We start from the raw sequence: 18,599 nt of genomic DNA on the forward strand, positions 1-18,599 counted from the left end.
CTAGAAGGGTTTCTTTTTGACATTAGCATTGTATAAGTGAATATAATTTGTGCGCATACATGAATAGCATGCTGGCTTGGCCTTATGTAGGCCACTGCATCATTACGAAGTGTATGAGGTGTCACATTAATTGCATGCCTGCTTTTACTGCACGTTGCCAGTTTTGAGGGGAAAATCTGTTTTGTGTGGAGTCAGCAGTGACTAGGCAAGCGACCTTTAAATGCAAATAAGCTTGCTCCATAGATGGCAGCTCTGTGGGGCAATGGACACACACACAAAAAAAGATTAGCCATGACCTTTCAATATAAAGTGAAGAAGCAGCATAAACCAAACATCAACATGCCATGCATGTGACATGCTTCTCTGCATACAGTGAAGAGCTTAAAAATGCATGAAATGTAAACATGGCTTGTCTGCTTATATTTGGTTGTTCCTTTTAGAGGGAAGCATTTTGACAAATTTTTCTCTGGTTTACGGCAAACGTCTAAAGGAGTGTGGGATTTCAGTAAGGAAACATTTACAGTTGGCCACATAAGTTTGAAGTATTCAAATTAGAAGGTCTGAAAAAGCTGTGTGCCTTTTCTTTCTAGCTGCATTCTAATTTTCATTCTTCGCTTGCCATGCTGCTGAATAGGTGGGTCTGCTGGTTCCTGAATTACTGTTTTTGTATATGTGCACAGTCAGAACATATGTATATCACGAGTATGAGGCAACATATTTAAAAGCACAATGTGAAAAGAGCTTGTGGATACATTTTTGAAGGTTGACAGCTCAGTTCGCTGATATGTTTAGGTGCTTTTTATATTGTCAAGGCCCAGTAGGTATTAAAGGAGTAGAGACAACAAAATTTTAGTTGTTTCTTTCGGTTAGAATGATGCGCAGTACTTTAGAAAGACTAGACGGCTGCATGGATTGCGACAAGAGGCAATATATTTATAATTGCATTTTTTCTCTCGCACTGCTGTAGCTTAAACAACCGAACGACGATCGACTGTGATGTCAGGGATGTGTTCAGGTCATGTGAGGCATACAAAGACAGCAGTATTGTTGCAGCTTTGTTCACTGTTATTTGCATCAACTCGTACACAAACCTGTCTAAGATGTGTTGTCCTTTTAAAGGCTAGCGTAGTATGTCCAGTCCGCCTTCCTTCCGTATTTTAATTTTTTTTAGCATAGCTTGTCGCCGGTGGGCACACATGCAGGACTCCAGGAACATAGCATATATGTACCGCAACTGCCAAATGGCTCGCAGTACCCACCATTTTTATGCATACGAGCTCATCCTATCAGTACGTAGAGGTCAGAATCAGTTACGCGCAACACAAGGAAACATAATTTTCGACACTCATCCAATGCTTCAAACCATTGCCTCCTTGTAGAGGAGGCAATGTTCAAACACAAGATACAATACCGAAAGGCGCCGAAGAGAACTGAAGTGACCTCAAATTCAGTCAAGCATCGCCTTGCTAAACGTCTCTAGGGGCTTCCGATATCATACCACGGCTGGAACAGGTCGCACTGCAAACTTGCATAATAAAGACAACACTAGGGCACTGGGGTACAAGTCCGGACGTTAGCGCGGTCAATATTACTCGCCATTGCACCAACCCTTGATGACTTTCACGGCAGCACTTACTCCACACGTCAATGCACCGCGCGGTAAACAGCCATCGCAGCCATGTCAACAAACCACCGTGGCGTTGGCGATGACAACGATGGTCACCGTGGCAACCGTGGAGACGCCAGCGACCTAGAAACTATGGCTAGAGACGTTTCAAAATTTTGCGACGCCATTTTTACCTAATTTTGCAACAAAAAGTACCGAGAAATGTACCTAAACAAACGCCATTTTGGAATGACGTCATTAAAAGTCACGTGACACGAGGATCGCCTTCCTCCATTTAGCCTTACGCCGCCAAGGGACGGAACGCTGTAACGAGACGGTGATCAACATTTGTGGTCTGAGCCTGGGTCTGGGCTGCTTCGCTCTACTCACCATGGGTGGCGGCGATCTGGTGAGCTGCATCTTTGGGTCACTCCGTGTCATTATTTCTCGTCATTTATGCAAGAAACTCTCAGATCGCGTGATGCTTGGATTCTTTTCATGCAATAGAACTTGAAAAAGTCATGGCATCCATCGACGCTGCGCAATATTGAAAAAGTATGGAAGGCAGAACAGATGCGCGATCAAGAGAAGGCAAAGATCGAGCAGTTGCAGAAAGAACTTCAAGAAGAGCGGAACAAGCAGGAAATGCGACAGTATGCCGAGAATAAAGGTGTTGTCAAGTGCGTGTCGCGCAACCTGGCGCGTTTGCAGCTACTTCTGGGATATGTATTGTGTTTGAAAGCAGATCATGGCTCGGTATCTGTTTACATTCCAGGAAGCGGCAGGAGCGACTCGATTGGATGTACCAGGGAGTCGCAGGTCTAGTGGACAGAGAACAGTACTTGCTTGGTCGCAAAGTTGACAAGAACTTTGAGATCGCAAAGAAAGAAGAGGATGGTGTAGAGGACAAAAACGAAGGTTGGCTAGTAGGCCCGCTTGCAATGTATCTAGACTCGCCCCTTTTTTCTTGAATTTTTCAGATCTGCAGCCTGGTGCAATTTTCACCATGGCTCCTACAAATGCTGCTGTTGACCTGGAAAACAAGATACGAGAGGACCCTTTATTTACTATCAGGTGCGTTACTTTCTGAATGTGTTTTTTGTAAGAAACAAACAGTACTCGTATGGTTTTCGCTGCACTTTTCTACTGCGGCCATGCATAAAGTACAGACATGTTGCCATTCGATGATGGCTCATCCATCTTCACATTGTCACATCACTAACCATCAAACGACTTTCAGCCTAGCATGTCCTTGTAAAATAATGAGCCTCTGTCAATCTGCAAAGTCTCATATTTAATAGAGGAATAACACTGCAAAGACACCTGAGTGGTTAAATGTCTTTTAACTCCATGTAAGTCATTTGCATTGGTTTTGGTTGATCAAAAAAAGGTAAAGGGTATGTGAACTGACCCTGTCAGTATTGCTTTAGCTCATGAAAGCCCAAAAAAGGCATCATTTCTCTGAATATGCTGCACAGGAGTGCTTGTTGAAATGAGTTTGGAGTGTCGTTGCACACCTTGAAACATGATTATTCTGCCTTCTCTACCATAACTTTGTGATGGCATTTGCTGTCATTGCTACATTTGAAACACAGTTTGCCAGCCCAAGAAGGATGTCACTTATTAGGATGCACTCAATTAATGCTGTTTTCAAATTGCCAAACACAATAAGGTAAATAATTTCTTAAAACAGTGGCATGTATTCTGTGCAGCCTTGCTAGATGACGTGTTATGCAGCAAATTACTGCTTCTGGTGTTCCTAAGTAGTTATGCAGTGGAAAGAAGAAAAGCTTGGAAAAATTCATAATGACTGCATATGACCTGCAACGCATCCGGAGCGAACCAGCAGCAGATTCTTCTTTATAGTAATACAATCAGCCCACACCCAGAGCCCCCAAACTGCACGAACGTTGACTGTGTACTGCTCTTAGCATCAAGGGCAAGGCCCACAGTTTTTCAGCAGCGCTGGGCTGGCACTGCTTCAAGAACTCTGCTCTTGTTGCAGCTCCTGTTTTTCAGCTCGTATTGATAGTACGTGGTTCATCAAACTGTTACATGCGTGTGTCAGAGAGAAAAATATTTAGGCATTTGTCATACTGCGACGGCCCAAAGTTTGCATGCTTTGGGCTCTTCTTTTTTTCAAAAGCTGGCCAAGCTGTGACCTTTAATTTGTATTGCCTGTTATCTAACAGGGGTGTGCGAGTATTGAAATTTTTCGGTTAATGGGGGTTTGGCGTCCCAAAGCCACTCAGGCTATGAGGGATGCCGTAGTGGAGGGCTCCGGAAATTTCGACCACCTGGGGTTCCTTAACATGCACTGGCATCGCACAGTACACGGGCCTCTAGAATTTCGCCTCCACCGCAGCCGGCATCGAACCCGCGTCTTCCGAGTCGGCAGCCGAGCAGAATAGCTTGAGGAATTATTGGGCTCCAACTTTAGCAGAGAACCCCAAAATTAACCGAACAAAACTGCTATCGCCTGCTTCAAAGAGGTTCCCAGATGTGCTGTTGGAGGAAGCAGAGAACATGCCTATCAGTTCCTCCAAAACTATGAGCAGTGTCTTCAGGTACACTTCACACTCATTTTAAGACAGCAAGTAACACTCTGTGCATCGCATATTTAGACAAAATAAATTTTACCTCTGGCTCACGTGGACACTGGTCAAAGTTGCTAGGAATGAACTCGTTGCGCGGTGGCAACTTGAGGTTCTTGTTGACACCAGGCTCCTGCCACACCTGTTGGTGGCAAATGTGACAATAACTAAGATGTTCGCTGAATCAAAACTAGAAGCGGAGGTAACTGCTGCACAAACAAACAAACAAAAATAATTTTAAAGGCCACTGTGGTGGCTATAAAAATTTTTTAATACAAATTGAATCTGAATATGAAGAAAAAATGCCTTTGAATATGGAATTGAATATCTGTTCATTGAGGAAAAAATTTTCAAAAATGAAATAAGCAAATGTTGTCCATTATTGCTTTCAAAATATAGTGTATATTCTCTTTGTAACTGAAGTGAACAAAACTAGACTGACTCAGCACCATACAAAAAAAAAACTTAGCACACACAGAAATGTATACTGTTTGATTAAGCGACATAACAATATGCAGCCTTTATTGTGGTCATGAAAAATGAACAAAATGAAATCATTGAATTGACATGATTGACAAGTAAAAATAATTTGATGGGTAGTAAAACAACATTTTAGGGACTAAAAGAAATGCCTGAATTACCCAAGGTCTAGTTATGAAATGCCCCACGTGCGGAAAAAAAAAAGCACCGAAGCTTTGTGAGGAGTGACTATCACACAAACAGCAAAAAAACACATGATGAGCAGCACGCAGTTTAATATGCGGGAAGAACAATACAGACATAAGTGAGGGGAAGCACATTGGCATCAGAACAGTCTAAAAAGAAATTGCAATGACACGCCAGTAAGTGTTCTAGAAGGATTTTTAGTGGCAGGAGTGTAGCGGGTTTTTGCGGGAGGTGCTGTTGAATACTGGAGAAAAGCTAGCTGTCTGTGTTGCTGATATTGAGAAAGTTTGAGCTTTGCTGTTAGAGCGAAGTGGCAGTTTGGGGTAGCTGGGGGGAGACAGAAATGTGCCAACAAAATGCAGAGCAAATACCTCGCACAAAGTTAGCCACAAACACATCCTGAGTAAGTCACCTTGGAAAAGCATTGTAAAAACGACCAATCTGGAGGCAGGAGAAGTGCACTGCAGAGCAAGCTAGGCGGCCAGCGAGGAAGTGGACCTGTGGAGGGTTGGGGGGGGGGGGGGGGATCACTGTAGAGAAGGGGTGTGGAAGAAGTGGGAAAAGGGAGCAGAAAAAAGTACAATAAAAGCAAGTGGCTATTCTAAGCGAGAAGACCTGCCTCCTGTAGACCTGCATCTTTGCAAACAAACGCGGTGGCGCTGCAGTTGCTAGCGGGCAAGAGGCCAGGGAGTGGCGTTGCGTTTAGGTAGTGCAGCACTGGTTTTCAAGGCTTGTAGGCGCGTTTTCAGTTTCTGCTAGTCACAGCAGTGGTTGATGCTTTCAACTTAGTAATTTCTCCAAGTACAGAGTCGATCACACTTGTCTAGAGTGCTCGAGCGGTGTGCTGGGGGTAAGAAAGCGCTGGTGCCTGTGTGGTGCACGTGTCTGTTAGGCTTCTCCCCAGCGCAAGTATTATCAATGCCTTCTTTAGAATTTCGCACTATTTCCACCAGGCGGCACCGCTTGAGTGCTCTAGTCAAGTGTGATGGACTCTGTACACGGGCTCGCGTTGGCCATGTACGATGTGTTTCGCCACTGTGTATTGTATTATGGTTAGTGGTAAACAGAAAGTGTTTCTGCCGTTGGTTTCTACCCTAGGCATTGAATAAAATAAGTTTTTGACACTCTGCTTTAGCCGGAATAATGTTACTTCGGCATAATAGTGAGGGGAGGCACTGGGGTTTTTTCAGTACAGCCGACGTGTGCTCACAGTCTGCTGACACATGTCGCGCAGTGCGAAAAGTGGGGACAGCGTCATTCGTGTCCCCGATCTCCTCTGTCTCGCGTAGCCGCTGTTTTTAGCCACCAGATCAGGCACCAGCCAGACCGACTTCTCCCCTTCCTAAACTGGTGTATTTGGGGAAAGTTTGGATTCCTGAAATTATTTGCTTTCCTAGCCCTGGGTGTTCTGTTTCATGATGCAAAATTATATTAGAAAATACAGTAGAAATTCATAAAATTACGCTTTTTAGATCTGTGGTTGTTGAAAATTGTGAGGTAATGGGGTTTCTAGTGGCCCTGGCGCGTCGCGAATTCTGCGGGTTTCCGACGATGGAGCACCACAACCGTGGTATCACTACAAAGAAAAGAGATCAGAGGTTTCGTTGATTTTAGAGCTGCATTTCTTTGACCAAAGCGATAGCGAAGAGGCCATAAACGAGGGAATGAACTTAAAGCTTTGTTTTCTGATCTTCCACATTTTCTGTGATTGGTGTCACTCATCCCTTCGTAAATTTGTAATGAATGTAAATAGAATGATTCTATTTGTCGCGAACGATTCCTGAGGCGTTGAGGAGTGCAATAAATCTCAATTTTTTTCCTATAGGAGCAGTAGTATGTTAGTAATTTTTGCAAGAAAAGTTTTCATGTGAATATGCATGCATAAGTACTGAGGATCTAAAAAAAAAAAAAGAAGTAATAGCGCCGTCATAGAGAACAGGGCTTTGTGAACATGTAGGCATAAAAAACTTCCGCACTTTCTACTTAATTATTCAAGACCCGGGGGTGAGTTGACGAGGGTGTTAATTATAATTACCCAAGAACTGTACCAGCTATAGCTGAAAATAAAATGCATTACTGAAGTTAGCATAGCAATTTCATATTTGCACCAAATTTGGTTGCATATCTCATGCATCAATAAAGAAAGTACTTTTCATTGCCTCATCTCCTGTCAATCTTGCTACGTGCCTCTGTTAGCTATTAAGAAATAGTTTCATCTTTAGATAAAATGCCATAAAACACGCCATTATACGTTCGTATGACTTCTACACACGTTAAAACATGCCGTGCTATCAACAAAAGAACGCATTCCTTGGTGGCGAGTGAACCTGCCGGTACCGGTGCACATCGGCTCAGGGTGGTAAGTACGGGTGCAGCCACATTGCTTTCTTTTTTTTGCCTTCCTCATTTTGAATCGTACTATGCTGATGTCCAGGTGAAGGAGCACAGCAATTTCTCTGCTATGAAGTATGTTGACTGGCAGCGCCGGTTGACACCCAGACTTCGCGCTTTACTACTGCGGCCCATTTCCTAATGCGGTATTTTTTCACGAAAAACCTATTAAGGCTAATTTAATTTTCCGTTTTGTGCTACTACACGGATTGAGCAGTGACGCAGCTGGTCAGTACATGCTGCTTTTGCAGTGTGCAGGCATGATGCAGCCGCCGGCAGCTGCGGTAGGCACGGGCAGGCGGAACCTGTTTTGCCTACCGCGTGAAAGCCGCTACTCACATCAGCGCCACCGCATCTTCCTGACGTCGCAGGGTGAAGGAGGTCTATAGCCACCACGTTTTCAGAAAGAAACATTTTCATTTCTGTGAGAATGATGGAGGCAATGCTGACGCAGTAGTCTCTAGGAGAAGTAATTTGAAAAGTTTCAGTTAAACGGTTGGTACTTTTTATGGTGATAGAAAAAGATATCAAGGCTTCTGCAGTCTCTGTATTCTCTTCGCACTGAGCGCCAGTAGTGTGGGGGGAGGGTAGCAGCTTTTCTGCCTATGTATGTGACTGTAAGAGCTGTTATTTTATTAGTGAATATGTCCCACTTATCTGGGACAGAGTGTGCGTCGGAACCTGAAAGGTAATGATCTATGAAGAGTAGAAGTTCATTGTTAACCGCATCAAAATTATCATTCTATAATTGTAAATGCATTTATGTTCACTAGTGGATACGTTAATGTCTAACCAAGCAATGATTGCTAGAAGAACTTGTTGTTGGGCTAGTTGGTAGTTATTCATAATTAAATTCAAAGGCGCCAAACCATACGCACACACACACACACACACAGGAGAAGAAAGAAAGACGAGACAGAGCGCCACTCACAACTGATTTAATGTGCAGAAAAACACGTACATATATGTCACTGTCGGCGCATGCGCAAGGAAGACATTCAGCTTCATGAAGATAAGCAGCGATCAAAAAACGCTTTTTCAGCCTTATACAGGTTTATCGACGTTTCACTGACGCACAAGTTGCCCCTCTTTGACGCACAAGTTGCCCAAGTTGCGTCAGCGAAACATCGATAAACCTGTATAAGGCTGAAAAAGCGTTTTTTGATCGCTGCTTATCTTCATGAAGCTGAATGTCTTCCTTGCGCATGCGCCGACAGTGACATATGTGTACGTGTTTTTCTGCACATTAAATCAGTTGTGAGTGGCGCTCTGTCTCGTCTTTCTTTCTTCTCCTGTGTGTGTGTGTGTGTGCGTATGGTTTGGCGCTTTTGAATTTAATTATGAATGATTGCTAAAACCAGGCAGTAATGAGATGGGGCTTATGAGGTCTAGATTAGTGGTATAAACCTAGTCTAGAGAGCCGCCGCGGTGGCTCAGTGGCTATGGTGCTCGGCTGCTGTCCCGAAAGACGCGGGTTCGATCCCGGCCGCGGCGGTTGAATTTCTTTGGAGGAGAAATTCGAGGCCCGTGTACTGTGCGATGTCAGTGCACATTAAAGAACCCCAGGTGGTCGAAATTTCCGGAGCCCTCCACTACGGCGTCTCTCATAGCCTTAGTCGCTTTGGGACGTTAAACCCCATAAACCAACCAACCTAAACCTAGTCTAGAGTATTGGAAGAACCGGCAGCAGTGCGAGATGGGCCATGAACCATTTAAGTGCCATTTAAATGAGCTTGAATAAAGTATCAAAGATTGCGTGACATGCTGTGGAAAATGGCTTACTGTCAGGTGATGTGCATGAATTATCTTTATTGGGCGAGTGTAGGGGGGGGGGCATCGTCCCCCCCACCCAGGGCGCTATCGGTGGCGGCCACTGCCTTCACCCATTCCACCAGCCATTAGATGTCCAAGTGTAGTTAAAATCTTCTTGTAACATTAAAGATGACTCTGAGTGCATAATGTTAATAGTACCACACGGATCATTAATAAAACTAACCTGAACATGATGAATTTATATTGCACGGAAACAAATCAAGGAAGAATTTGTTCAAGTGAATTTAAATATCTTAACCATCAGGCTTCAAGTGAAATTTTCATGATTAAGTGTCGGGAAGAGAGCAGTCAAAGGCATAGCAATGGAAGTAGCTCAAGCTATTTCATTGAGAAGGTATTTCCCCCGACCTTCTTAAAGAAAGATATGCCTTAGCAGAACCACGGTGGGCAGTTGCCTTTTTCAAGTGGACCGAACTTGCAGCCACAAGTTGTGATTGATTCTGTTTGTGCACCGGAAGCGAAGTTTGTGTGGTAGCACCACAACTGCTCCTTGGCTGGCAGTGCATGCAAAGAGTGCTGCCACCACAAGGCCTTCTAGGACACAGCTGGGTCCGGAGGGAAGCTAAGTGGCCAGGGTGTTGTTTTGCCTGGCCACATGCCCTCCTGTCATCATTGTGACGAGATTTTGACCTAATGGTTTGCCCTGCCTGTGGGGGCTCCGTACGAAAGTCTGCAAGTGAGCTTTCCTGCCTAGCATTGACCAAAACGAGATGTTGGAGCTCACGTTGTGAATACGACGGAACTAGTGACATCAGTGTAGGCGAAAAGTAGGTAACACATTATGAAAAGATCAAACAGAAAACAGTGATTTTTCGTGTTGTTATTGTTCAAAGCGGGTGTTCGGCCATCTCATGCTCACAACATGATAGGTGCGAATTTCACATGCGGTCTGATCCTAACAGCGTCCAGATGTGATCGGACCACGCAATAAGCCATGAAGAAGAAAGTGAATTGGATGATTGTGTACTGGTTTACTGGCATTTAATCTCGATTCTCCATCCAGGTATTGTAGTTTTGCCGCGGTTAGATGTATGAAAGTAGAGTTCAGTAAATTAGAAAATTGGGCTAGTTGGTAACGATCCATCTAAAAACGTCCATCCTGTTCTGCCTGTGTTTTTCGTGTTTTTTTGTGCGCTGTTTTGAGATGTATGGAAGTAGGCGCAGTAGTCTGTCGCTGCAGAATACTCAGAAATTCTCTAATATTTATTTCTCAAATTGAGTATGAACCGAATTACTAACATATTCAATCTGCAATCAAAATGTTGTGTATTAGCACACCCCTGCTATCTTCTGCATTTTTTGTTCTCCTCCCCACGTGTAGCCTGCTGGGCATCTCTCTCTCTGCATACCTCCAAAGAGTGGTATGGGATTCAAACATTAAAGTGAACTTCAATCTGCAGTACACTATTTTCTCTCTGTGAAATTATTGTGCTCGCATTGTTGGCAATGGCAGCAGTGCAGGTGGTTTAGCACAAGTTCACACTGCATTAGTAAGGAAAGCATTAGACAATCAGAATGCATTTTTACCATTATGCAGGAAGCAGGAATTGAAGACCAAGAAAACCTTGCTGAGTAATCCTGTCAAGATGAAGCATCTAAGAGACATGGTCAGTGTGTTTATACTGCCGCCAGTTCAGTTCTACAGTGTGTTCTCCAAAAGTCATTTAGTCGCCTCGGTTTGAATGATTTCTGGTTATTAATAATGGGAACTGCGGCTCAGAAGAGTAGTTTCAGGTTCTCTGCTGCATAGTGTCACTGAAAAACTATTTATTCACACCTATGTGCCTAAGCGGTTGATACATATTTTATGGGTTTACATTCAAAAGCGTGCCGAAAGCTTTTTTTTACTGCAGCTGTGTTTGCTATATTTTGTAGCAGTACAAAGACTTCTGACATGGTAGTGTTTCAAATTATCATAACTTTTATTGGTTTCATTTAGAGGGAGATGCAGCTGCTTTTGTATTTATGATTGGTAAATGAGCATAACGTATCTTTTCTTTTAGTTCATGCCCTTTTTTCTGACCTTCCCCACACGGCCAACAACTCCTTTGATAAAATTGCATACATGTGCTGCCACTGTCATGCACGTGCACACCTTTGTGGCATCAGTGTAGCCAGTGGTGACTTTTGGCCATTTGTAAGGCAGTATAAGCAGTGGTGGGAAATCTGCACCATTTCAATAAAGCTGCTAGGTGCTGCTACAAATAGGGGGCTTTTTGTGAACTTGTAAGCTGCCACTAATACCAGGTGGTGGTAGTTTTTACCCATTGCAGAGTATGGTCACTATTCCAGGCTGAAAGGGTGACCTTTGATTAAATCCTGTCCGGTCCTGTTTGTTTTTTGGTGGGAGAGTGAGTGAGTATGCAGGCGCTCTTGTTGTGTGGGTAGCCGCCTTGGCGCCCAGAGGGCTGGACGTGCTGTTGCCTTTCTCAACAGCACCATGATGGTACTCTCAAAACAAAGGGAAGCTTTTACATTTTGGTTGCCTCTGCGCATTGCACCGCGGTGTAGCATGGCCAAAAGCGAATCTGAAATAGGCAATCTGCAATGTAGTTTGCCACTATCCGTGTCGCCACCTATTGGTCATGAGTGTCAATGCCGAGTCCGCTAAGAGGTGCTGGGGCTATTAGTTTCTGCCTCTTTTTTGCTTAGAAAGTGAGCGTTTGCATTGATTTGGACTTGACTGGTTCATCTTAATTGGCCTGCTCCTGTGGCGCAAACGGATCCGAAGCGGAAGAAGAATTAGCAGTGGTGCTGCCGTGACTACCACAGCATCCAGCCACAGCTGTGAAAAGTTCCCTGTGGCCACGCATTACAGAAACTAGCACAAATCCTTCGATTATGCTCTTTGCGGTCGAGGACAGAGCTAAACCGTTTAAGCTACGAGGAGAGTCCACACACCAAGGCACCTCAAAAAACCAGGGGGGGCCCAGATGGGTGCAGTGGCCCCACTCTTGCGCTAAATGCGCCAAACTGTGACAAGCCAGATTAACCTCGCTGCCCTGATAAAAATTAGAAAAATTGCACCAAAACTGCTCCAAACGCGCCGTTTTCAAATTTCGTGGCGCCGTGTGCCTGCTATCAAGGTGGACATAACCGCAGTTCTCACTGCATGCATTCCGTTTGACTGCTGCTGAGCACACTGGTTTTCGGAGTCATTCAGTTCCTTGTGGGCACAGCTTCTTTTGGAAGCCCCTTTCGCTGTCTTCTTGACTCCCGGACTGTTGTCACCACTACAGAACAGTATCTAACAGCGCGAAGTGGTTGAATAAAATGGGCAGTGCTGAAACATGGAATTGCTGGAAGATCGTGGCTTGAGCTATGCCAAAGTGTACTATTTGAAATCATGAAGCTGCTTGTCATTCCACTATACTTGGGTAATTTGCTAAAAAAATGAACTTTGAATGAAATAAATGGCTAACATATCTAGATTTGATGGGAATTGGGCATTGAGAGGAGGCGTAACTTTGTTGCATTACAGCTTAGGAGTGTGTTGCTCGGAAAAGTGTCCCTTGATACCAAGGTGCCACTGCTTCACTGATGGCTGGTGTCCACATTTATTTTGTTGCACACTGCTCATTCAGGCTGCTTCACAAGTTAAATATGTGTAAGAAGCAAAATTTCTCCTCTCTTGTTTGTGTTAGAGGAAGGTTAAACACTTCAGACAGGGGAATGGAAAGAGGCCACCAGTATGCTCCCCTCCTCCTCGCAGATTGAGCAGTCTATCAGAAAGGGGAGGAAGGAGTGCAAAAGGAGGAGGTCCCCTTCCAGCAGCGAAGGTGGCCAGCCTAAGCGGCGGCATGGCTCATCCCCAGACACTCGTGGCCGGACAAGGGGGGCACAGCAGCTCCCCACCAAGAGTGGCGAAAAGAGGCCGGTCGGTGATGAGGAGGACCACCGTCCCAAGTTTGGCCTTGTTGTGAGTAGACCGCCTTTTTTCACCACAACTGTGTGTCATAAAGGAGGAAAAGGGAGTGGATTCATTCCGTAGTGAAACCTTTGCAAGGTTGTGCATCTGGGCAGGCTTAGAGTATGTTTGTCAACTGTCCAAGCTTTCATTTTGGGGGTTGTATTTATTTGGTTAGAAGGTACTAGTGACAGTCTTCTCACGCACAGACATGGAGTGCTGTTAAAAGGCATTAATAAAATCTCTGGCATGGCACGCCGACCTTGGGTGCGGGGTGCAGCATTCAGAAACATGCAGATATCCTCAGGTGTATTCATTCGGCAGGGCATTAAAGCGTGCACTGCTGACTGCTTGCCTTCCTTGCAGCAAACCTAGCATCTTGTGCTGCTTTGCACTAAATACTCGTCATGAAAAATGCAGGCCATTGAAACCAGTTGTTCACTTTCACTGAAAGTTCCTCAATATATTAGGCTACGGTGTGAATGCTGGTGCTTGTAATTGTGCAAAACACAGGCTGTAAAATTGCTGACAGGGAACTTGATAGCACGTGCCACATGTGCTGGGAATGCATGCTACAGCTAGTGCAAAGTGCAATGAAGGTGACACATGGGGGGGCATCCAGAACCCAGACAGACTAACAGACTTTGGGCAGCAGTTGTAGGTAGCGAGGTTGTTGTAGGCTGCGTGGTAAGTAGAGGGTAGTAAAGTAAAAAAAAAGAGGAACACTGAAGGGAAACAAATGAGGAATAAAAGAATGGGGAAAAAAACAAAAGAAATAACAGAATACAAAAGACAACTATGCATTGTCAGACATCATAGTGGCAATATTCCTTCTCAGTGGCTCTAAGTGAGGGGATAGTCATGTTTTTGCGTGAAGTTGTTTTGAAGGATTCAGGAATTTATTTGGCCAGCTTGTTGCAGCTTTGATGAATTAAGCTGAAATGTGGGTTCTAGTTGACTTGAATTCGTTTACAAAATTCGAACTTGAAGGGACCAGTTATCAGAAAGTTGTAATCATCGAATGACCCCGAAGCACTGTCAAGAACTGCTTGCATCCCGGCAGATCTATGTAGCACAGTGCGCATATGTTGGGGCCATCGAACTGCGCTTCCCGCATCCACAGGCGCTGGGCTCCGTGTATTGCACATCTGTGCATGCTCAGTATTTGATTAACGCTGGTTATCGCCAACACTTAGAAAACGTAAAATCACAATCGTGCTATTGAAAGGGCGCAATATACAAAAAGCCCAAAAAATTTCACAATCGACCTGCTTGTCTTTGCACTTGCGGCAATGGGCCGCCAAGTGGCATCCGCATCCTTTACAGTGTGACGTGGTGGCTGTCACAAGTAGCCCTGTGACAGTCTCGGTCATAGCCTCCTGTGAGGCTTTGTTTCTGTAAGAATGGAACCACGTGGACGGAAGGAAGGAAAAAAGACAAAAGTGAAACTACCATGGTGGGCATGTCAGGTGTGCACTACAGACTCCGCAGCATGGAATGCAAGTTTCCATCTTTTGCTGCCCCGGCCTCCCGTTTGAATTAAGTGTGAATTAGGAAAGCCTCTCAAGTAAAATTTATTTTCACCAGTATGTGTTTGTATAAGCTACTACTTCACAAGATCAAGTGGAAGAAACCAACAAGTGAAAAACAGCTTAGCTGACAGACCCTGCCTTCCTTGTGCTTGTAATGTACCCCTGTGGCAAGGTCTGAATTAGCGAGTGCCTGGGGCCATAGACTTACCTGGGCATTGGCCGGCACTAAGCTGGCGGTTCAAATTATCCAGTTTTTAGAATTAATGAGGGGCCATTTGCTTAGCGAGCTTTTACCATACTTTGATATTGTGTGCTTGGGGACTATGCATTTGCTTAAGAGACTCATGATTAAAACATAGCTTCACCAGCAGCCATAGGCTATTTACAGAATAGAAAAAAAAAGGCAAAATATATTTTAATAGCTCTCGGTGAGCCCTGCGGCCAGTTTTTGTTTTTTTTTCGAAAAGGCAGTACACAACTTATGAACGCATCCTAAAAAAGAAGCTAATGCGTACTAATATACAGGGTGTTTCACCTAAGACAGCTTTTAAAAACAGGTGTTTTGAGTTAGAAGAGTGCTTTTTTCGGCACAGCATTGTCAGCGGTGTAGCACATCAGAATACAGCTTAGACATGTTAACTGGGAGGCTGGTTCACTAATATTGAATAGCTAACTTTTTAACTATTACTGTCGCACTCCTTAATTAATGAGAAGCCTATAGATAGCCCACCGTGAATAATAGCCACATCAGTTTTTAGAATATCGAAAACATGGTTACCCTCAGCACTGTGGCCCAACAAATTTTGGCTACATCACGCCAAAACACATGCGCTGTCAGAGAAGCTTGCAGGCAAAGCAACCCCTCCAGTGCACCTAACTGGTGATTTCTTTTCTTAGGCTTGTGCTTCACGTGGTATGTGCCAAAAGTGCGTCACGAGAAGTCCTGCTTTTGATATGCATGGCAGTGGGCATAAAATACACCATGATGAAATTGTCATTGCGCACACGAAAATTTGCTGCGTTGGAAAACTGTTTTCTGAAAGGTTTTTTTGTAGCATTCGACTGTCAAAACTTCGGATGATATGGACCTTTTTTTTTTTCAGTCCTTTAAGGTCCCAGTTATTGTGGGTATTTCTCTGTTGGGAAACCAATGCATTATTTATAATGTTTTTTTCAACCGTACAGACTGCTGGTTGAGGAAAGGCATCGGTGCCTTTCACCATGTTTTATGTTGTGCTCAAGCATTTAGCCACATTTGTATGGTGAAAGAGTTGTAAATTACTATTTGTATGCATTGACATCCATAAAGCAAATCACATTTAGTCTTGGATCATATTGAGGTGCACTCCTGATAATTAAAACAAAAATCTCTTAAAATTTGAATTAGAGAGTCTAGTGTGTAAGATGCATACCCCCCACGTTGTGTAGTTTGGTACAATCGCGAAGCCAGCAGTGGGAAGCAGCAGGTGTGCCTCACCACTCGCATTTTTCGCGCACGGCCGTGCCCATCTTCCCAAGCCTGACTGCTGGTGGTCTGGCACAGCAGAGAGCGCAAATATGAGCATAAAAGTTGTTTTCAAAAATCCCGGTAAAAAGTTCGGGGTGTGCAAATTAACTGCGGTCTACATGCTTGACTACCCATTTAGAAAACCGGTTTGAACTAGAGGAAAACAGCAGAAAATTGTCTAGGTGGAATGAAGAGTTTCTTATAAAACCAACTGAATTTTATTTTTTTGCTGGGGTTGCGCATTGCACTGAGATGACCACCAAAGGGGCCCATCTACCGCATAAATCGTGGTAACAGTCTGGACTCGTTGGTGAATGGTAGACATGACACAGAGCGGTGTGTTGTCTCTTTCTTTGTACTGTTTTCTGCCATGCTTAATTAATGGAATGGAATAGGTAATAGGTAACTACCTCGGTGTACACCACAAACCGCATTCAGTGGTTTTTTTTCTGTTAGATTTATTCTATTGAAAACCCTACAATGGTTATTGGGTGCAGAAATGTATGCATGTTATTGAGCGGGTCACTTGATATTTTTTGAGATAATGGAAAAAGGTGTGAATTCAGGAGACTGTGTAAGCCTTTTTGATCATGTGGGATAGGCAGCCGATGAAGCTTGCTAAAATGTGCAACTTAAATGGGACATGCGTCACGGCTGATCATTGAAAAATATGCGATGAAGACAATGTGTGCTCTTTGCAGCACCTCTTGCAGTGGGCTGGCAGCCAGCCAGGGCAGTCCCATTCACCTGTTCTTAAGGGGAGACACTGAAAATCGCATATCGTCAGGAGACTGCTGTCACAAGCCAGAAAAGACGAAAACACGGCTGGCGACAGCTGGTGAACTTCACACACTGATCTTTGGGTGCAGAGGTCATGCTACATTCACATCACAAGGGGGAGATGTCACACTTAAGTTCTCAGCATGGAATGGATTGGGTGGAATCGTGTATGTCAGCTTTTTTTCCTTTCAGAAGTGTTTGTTCACTCTCCCTCCAGTTTGACAAAAAGCAACACTCCTTTCATACCGGTGATGAAGCACTTTTAGGTTTTACTCATAGATGAAACCACAGTGTTTTGCATATCTCAGTTGAAATGGTAACCATGGTCCAGAAGGACACTGCAATTGTCTGGGACTGTATTACCGTATTTACACGATTGTAAGTCGACTCGAATGTAAGTCGACCCCCCCACATCACAATTGTGAAAAAAAAAAAAAAACTTGAGGTCATTTAAACTTGGCCTTTATTAGTAGAACTAGAACGCGACAGTACTATCCTGTGGCCTCCGCTGATCACCAGCCGCTATCGGCTGCCGCACGCGGGAGTGCCCGTGGGCACATTCCAAAACAAAAATGTCTTAGTCACTGGGCTACTCGTCGACACTTGCGCCATCGTCCTCGATAGCGCTGCCGTCGTCATGTCGTCATCGCTGCTGCAGTCCCACAGCTCGTCGTTCTAACATCGTCATGCAGTGAAATCCTGCACTTCGCAAAAAGCCACATCATGACATCGCGAGGAACAGCTGAAAATGTTGCCTCGTTGTAGCTGCCACTCCTGTATCACTCAGTGCGAAGGTCAAACTTGCGGCCCGGCGCGCAGTTCGTTTCTTCGGCATAAAGAATGACAGACATCTTGAATGTAGCCGCGAACGAGCGCCGGTCGCTTATCAGACCTGGAGCACAAATGAGAAGCACTACATTAAAAACTTGTGAAACGCGGCCGACAGTAGTCGAATGCGTCAGAGCCAGAGAGAAATTACGCGCGAGCGGCGTCGGCTCTTCCGTCGGCTACCGACACTCCCTGGTGCCGCTGCGGTTCGGAGGGGGGTGCCGCCACGATTGGAACAGCAGCCCTTCCATCAACTACCGACGCTCCCTTCGGCGCCGAGTGCGCGGTTGAAAGTAAACAAAAAAAATCAAGAGTAGAACGCGAAGGCGTTATCGGGCCGCCGCCGCTTATCAGCATACGCAATCTGCGGCCACGTGTGGGGAGTGGGTTGGTGCTGGTTTGCTGCTTATCGACAGCCACCATCAGTGGGCCGCCTCGCGCGGGGCGGGGATGCCGGTTCTGCGCGTTGACATAGCTGCTCAAGGCAAAAACGATGCGACGGAGCCGCGTAGAAAAAAATGCAACCACGCTTGTCTCGCCTTTATTTATAGTGCGATGCTTTGGTTTCGATTGTAATTCGACCCCCCCACTTCAGGTTTTCAAATTTTGAAAAATGGGTCGACTTACAATCGGTAACTTTTTGTGATGTGCAACCACTATTCACTCGCTGATCGTGGTTTCCGGCATTGAGATACATAAAAATGGGTGTATGCACTGATCAAAGAATCCTCAGTAAAAATCTTGTACAACATTTTTAGCAAAACTATTGCAGAATTGAGCACCTTGAACACGTAGTTTTCTGCTGCGCCCAAAAAAAACTGGATCCTTAACTCTTTCGCTACCGCGGAAAAATGGACGATTTGGAGTGTACTGAAAGAAAAATTTTTTTCACAAGAACTAATACACTGAGCACATACTGCAATGCATGAAATTGTAGCTTATTAGTTACACTTCT

The 18,599-nt window shown here is 44.6% G+C and overlaps 1 protein-coding gene and 1 long non-coding RNA gene across 3 annotated transcripts in view; both read left to right on the forward strand.

Annotated features, from left to right (window-relative positions):
* Positions 1-1,857: 1,857 nt before the first annotated feature.
* Positions 1,858-18,599, forward strand: part of Cwc25 (CWC25 spliceosome associated protein homolog) — a 36,947-nt gene continuing 20,205 nt past the window's right edge. For both annotated transcript variants that reach the window (XM_089578154.1, XM_089578155.1), the window contains exons 1-6: positions 1,858-2,015; positions 2,114-2,286; positions 2,382-2,524; positions 2,587-2,680; positions 10,628-10,697; positions 12,803-13,009. In XM_089578154.1, the coding sequence (XP_089434280.1) occupies positions 1,998-2,015; positions 2,114-2,286; positions 2,382-2,524; positions 2,587-2,680; positions 10,628-10,697; positions 12,803-13,009 (705 nt within the window). In that variant the 5' untranslated portion in view covers positions 1,858-1,997. The remainder of the gene's footprint in view (positions 2,016-2,113; positions 2,287-2,381; positions 2,525-2,586; positions 2,681-10,627; positions 10,698-12,802; positions 13,010-18,599) is intronic.
* LOC149349230 (uncharacterized) lies at positions 2,689-5,255 on the forward strand. Its single transcript, XR_016289985.1, has 2 exons — positions 2,689-4,142; positions 4,174-5,255. It is a non-coding gene; the product is annotated as an uncharacterized LOC149349230 (long non-coding RNA).

This window comes from Amblyomma mixtum, chromosome 3, assembly GCF_055824585.1.
Source record: "Amblyomma mixtum isolate Tamu chromosome 3, ASM5582458v1, whole genome shotgun sequence".
Classification (NCBI taxonomy): Eukaryota; Metazoa; Arthropoda; class Arachnida; order Ixodida; family Ixodidae; genus Amblyomma; species Amblyomma mixtum.